General features: G+C 40.8%; 1 protein-coding gene across 5 annotated transcripts in view; it reads left to right on the forward strand.

Moving 5' to 3' along the window:
- The window catches only part of LOC116848068 (neurexin-1), a 399,669-nt gene that overhangs the window by 181,143 nt on the left and 214,329 nt on the right, over positions 1–4,197 (forward strand). For all 5 annotated transcript variants that reach the window (XM_032823816.1, XM_032823818.1, XM_032823819.1 and 2 more), the window contains exon 4: positions 833–976. In XM_032823816.1, coding sequence (XP_032679707.1) covers positions 833–976 — 144 coding nt within the window. The remainder of the gene's footprint in view (positions 1–832; positions 977–4,197) is intronic.

Below are 4,197 nucleotides of genomic sequence, written 5' to 3' on the forward strand. Positions count from 1 at the left end.
ATATTTAATGACAGCTCGATACTCGATTTTGTCCATTTTCACAAAAACACTCACATCAACTTACTCAAACGACTGTTACATAACAACTGCGAGTCCAAAATGGCTGAAACTTCGGTGAGTAACTGTCAACAGATGAACAACGAAATTCACTAGCTTTTATTTACAAGTGCTGCTATCTTCACGTTGAGGTCGGAAACTTTTCAGACCACCCTCGTATATTCGCGTATATTTTTAGCGCAATTCAACAATCGCGCGATCTTGATTCTCGATCTTTCTGCATCAAGTAACCGCCGTGGACACATCAATCGATATTGCTCCCCTTTTTACGCGTCTTTAACCCGTCGAAAGTAAGTCACGCGCGGAAATAAATATCGGGAGTGTCGAGAATAGCGATGTGCGATCGCCGGGACGTATCATGAAAATGTCATTTGTAAGTAATCTTCTATGTAAAGTCTAATATGTAAAGTGATCAGATTTCCCAGTCCTGAATTCGGGACACTTCATAAATGTGTAAAGCGCAGGACGAGGGACGGGGAGGGGAGGATAAAAAGATCCGAAAATTATTTGACAATTATTGAAAATGATGACAAACCGGTGTCCCAAATAGCACTCGAAAGAATTCGGGACAAAGGGTGAAAAATCAGGACTGTCCCGAAAAAATCGGAATGTCCGATCATCTTATTATTATTACAGCGATTTACGAATTTACGAGAGCAAACCGCGGACGTGCCTCGTCGTTTAGCACGTTTTCGCCGAGATAAAAAGAGACACTTAACCGCGGCGAATTGCGAATGATTCATTAACCAGCGACTCCTTTTTTCTCTTGTTACAGACAAAGCTCCCTCGGAGGCGTCCTTTAGAGGAACTGAGTATCTTACGATAGATTTGAGCAAAGGCGACCCGGTGCTTAGTACACAGGAATCCATAAGCCTGCAGTTCAAGACGAGACAGCCGAATGGACTTTTATTTTATTCCGGTAAGTGCTTACTGTGTGTGTATATGTGTGTGTGTATAAGAGAATGAGAACGTGTGTCTGCGCTGAACGACTTCCTTCTCGCCGGTCGTAATAACTTCCCTCCAAGTGGCGTTTTCATTTCCACTTTCGGATTTAGTTGCCGAATACGTTCGTCCTCGCTTCGCGGGACGCGGCGATTCGTGCGGTGAACACTTAGGACGAAAATGTCAAGAGAGACTTGGCTTTAACCGTCTTAAAATCGTTTCTGTGCGAATCACCACGCGGACCAGAGCAAAATCATCGACATACGTGCAATGTGCGGAGAAAAGCATTGTTGATCTCACTGCAAGGTATGCCCAGTAAGCACCGATTGTATGAGCAACGTAACATCAATGTTATAATTTCCCACTCGACAATGTGAATGTAACATAGATGTTATGTAACAGTTACGTTGTTGAACGGGAAATTATGACGTTGACGTAGTGTTACAATTAGTTGGCGTTTACTGGACGTTTACTAGGTAATTTCGCTGTCAACATCATATATTTCGTTGTTCTAAAAATTCTGTTCTACTTGAAAAAATTTATTTGAAAAATTGTAGGAAGATAAAAATATCACAGCTTTTTTCTTTGGATAGGTATTTAATCCTGCACATTCTTATTGTATTGGTTTGTAAATGCATATTTAAACGGAAAATATGTATATATTCAATATATGTATACAATGAGACGAAAATATCTAAAAAAGAGTGAAAAATGCTTATTCGCGATAGGTATTAATAACATATTTACTTAAATCTAAATTCCTTTTAAATTGAACAAACAATTGCTTTCATATATAGATATTTATTTTCTTTCAGCTTACATAGCCACTTGGGAGGATTTGGTTTACATTTATATTCTTTAGTCACACACATCCATTTCTCATTTCTATCTGTCTCTAATTATTAATATTCCTATAGTTGTAATATCTTATTTCTACTTGCATGCAGCAGTGCAGCTGAAAAAAATAGATCTATAATTCCTGACTTACCAGAAGTTGGTTTAAACCAACCAAACATTTTTTCTATGTATTCTATAAAAAAAAAAACTGCTTGGAAAAATGACTGGACACATTGGGAGAAAAGAAAAGATAGTCAATCTCTCTGAAGTAATAATACACTGAGAGAAAAATGTTTGGTATTTGTAATTATAATCATATAGAGAAATAATTACTATAAATTATGGTCAAGACAACCATTTTTTTTGTCAATTATACTATAATTTTAGTGATAATAACCTTACATGCATGTTACTACTAGTATCTTCGTGTTGGAACAACTAAAAAATATAGTTGAGACCCAATTTGACCTCAATTATACTTTTTGGTTACTTCAACACATAAATAGTAGTAGTAACATGCATGTAAGGTTATTATCACTAAAATTATAGTATAATCAACAAAAAAATGGTTGTCTTGACCATAATTTATAGTAATTATTTCTCTATATGATTATAGTTACAAATACCAAACATTTTTCTCTCAGTAATTTTCGACGCCAACTGTGTTTTTTATTATTCCAAAAACATGCATATAAATTGCTTTATGCACAAAATCGTCAGTAATATTAGAATAGCATTTGTCACGGTAGTAACCGATGATTATAATTATTTTATTGCGCTATCATAACCATAGAAATATCAAACACTCTTTTTTTAGAGAGTAGTTACGAATTGTCTGAGACAACAGAAATTTATTTCCAAGTCTAATGGAAAGAAAGAGAGACGGAAGTATCTCTCCTAGATGGTTGGGTCGGGTGAACATTGCCCGCCAGGAGCAGAGATTCTCAGTGAGAGATTTTTGTTCCGGAGAGCGAACCATCGATCGTGGTAACGGACGATTAATCGAAAACAATTCGGGGGAAGAGGGCCACAATAGAGTTGCATTTAATCGAGTAACTTGCGGACAGCCGGATATCCTTTGAGGGAGAACGCAGATAGACAATAGCGCCGTCTTGGACAATGGTCGCATATTAAATCTTTGCGATAACTCCTTCTCTCGTGGCGACATTATAGCCAATTAGAACGTTCCAGTGGTACGGGTCCGTCGGAAGCGCGGCCAACCAGAGAATTTTCCGTCTCTCTCTCTCTCTCTTTCTCTCTCTCTCTCTCTCTCCCCTCCTTTCCGTTTACCATTCTCATCGCTCCTCTTTCCTCCTCCTCTCCTTCTCTTCCGCCTCCTTTTATTTTAGTACGCTATTGCACCGGCTTTTACTTGACCTCGATTAATCTTGGCCCCAAAAGTGTTTCGCGTAAGCTCTCCTGAGCAGGATCGCGCGTCTTCCTTCTCCTCCTCTTCCTCCTCTTCTCCTATCCTGTTCTCTTCTCATGTACTACGTTACCAGTAGAAATGATCGCAAACTGACCGAATCGTTCGACTGACTCATCTTGAATTTCGCGCCGGACAAAGCGCGTGCATTACAATACATCGTCCGCGACGGCAATTTCGCCGAGGGAATTTCGATTCCGAGGGCAAATGTCGGGCGTCGTTGGGCTCTCGCACCTCGATCCGATCTATGATTTATCATGGTCATTGCCGTAGCCGTAGGCGGTCTTATCCGACATGTCAACACAACGCGGTTGCTTACATATTGCCCTCCGGATGCGCATGAACGTCAGTGGTGTGCAGTATACTTACGTAATGAAGGGCGAAATCAGCACAAGACGGCCGTGAGAGAGAGAGACTGCACCATCCGCAGTAAAAGGAGGAGTTTGCACCTATCCGCTCCGGTTGCAGCGGCAACTCGAAACCTATATATCGGAGCCGCAATGCCGTACCACATACACATACATGTTTGTGTATATATATATATATATATATATATATATATATAGATTCATATAGATTCCACACACGTGGCACTCGTTTCTACCTTGCATCCTCGCAACGTTCCCGGGTCGCTCGTTTGTTCCCGAGATAAGCTATAATGCGGCCATAGTCGTGCATATGGATTATGCGTATTTTCGCCGCTACGCAGTGGGCGTCGCGCGCTCGCGCGCGTTCGCAACTTTCGTTCCTCAAGATTGCAAAATCGCTCTATGCCACGCAACCGCTGCCTGTCTCTCGCGGGCGGAATAACTTGCTCCATAAGTTTCGTCCTCTCTGTGAGCGCATCTCCCCGCGTCGATACTGTTCCCGTGTGTATGTGAGTTTCTCTCTCCCTCGTCCTCTCTCTCTCTCTCTCTCTCTCTCTCTCTCTCTCT

This window comes from Odontomachus brunneus, unplaced genomic scaffold (assembly GCF_010583005.1).
Source record: "Odontomachus brunneus isolate Ranch 3 - 2012 unplaced genomic scaffold, Obru_v1 Obru_scaffold_088, whole genome shotgun sequence".
In the NCBI taxonomy this organism is placed as follows: Eukaryota; Metazoa; Arthropoda; class Insecta; order Hymenoptera; family Formicidae; genus Odontomachus; species Odontomachus brunneus.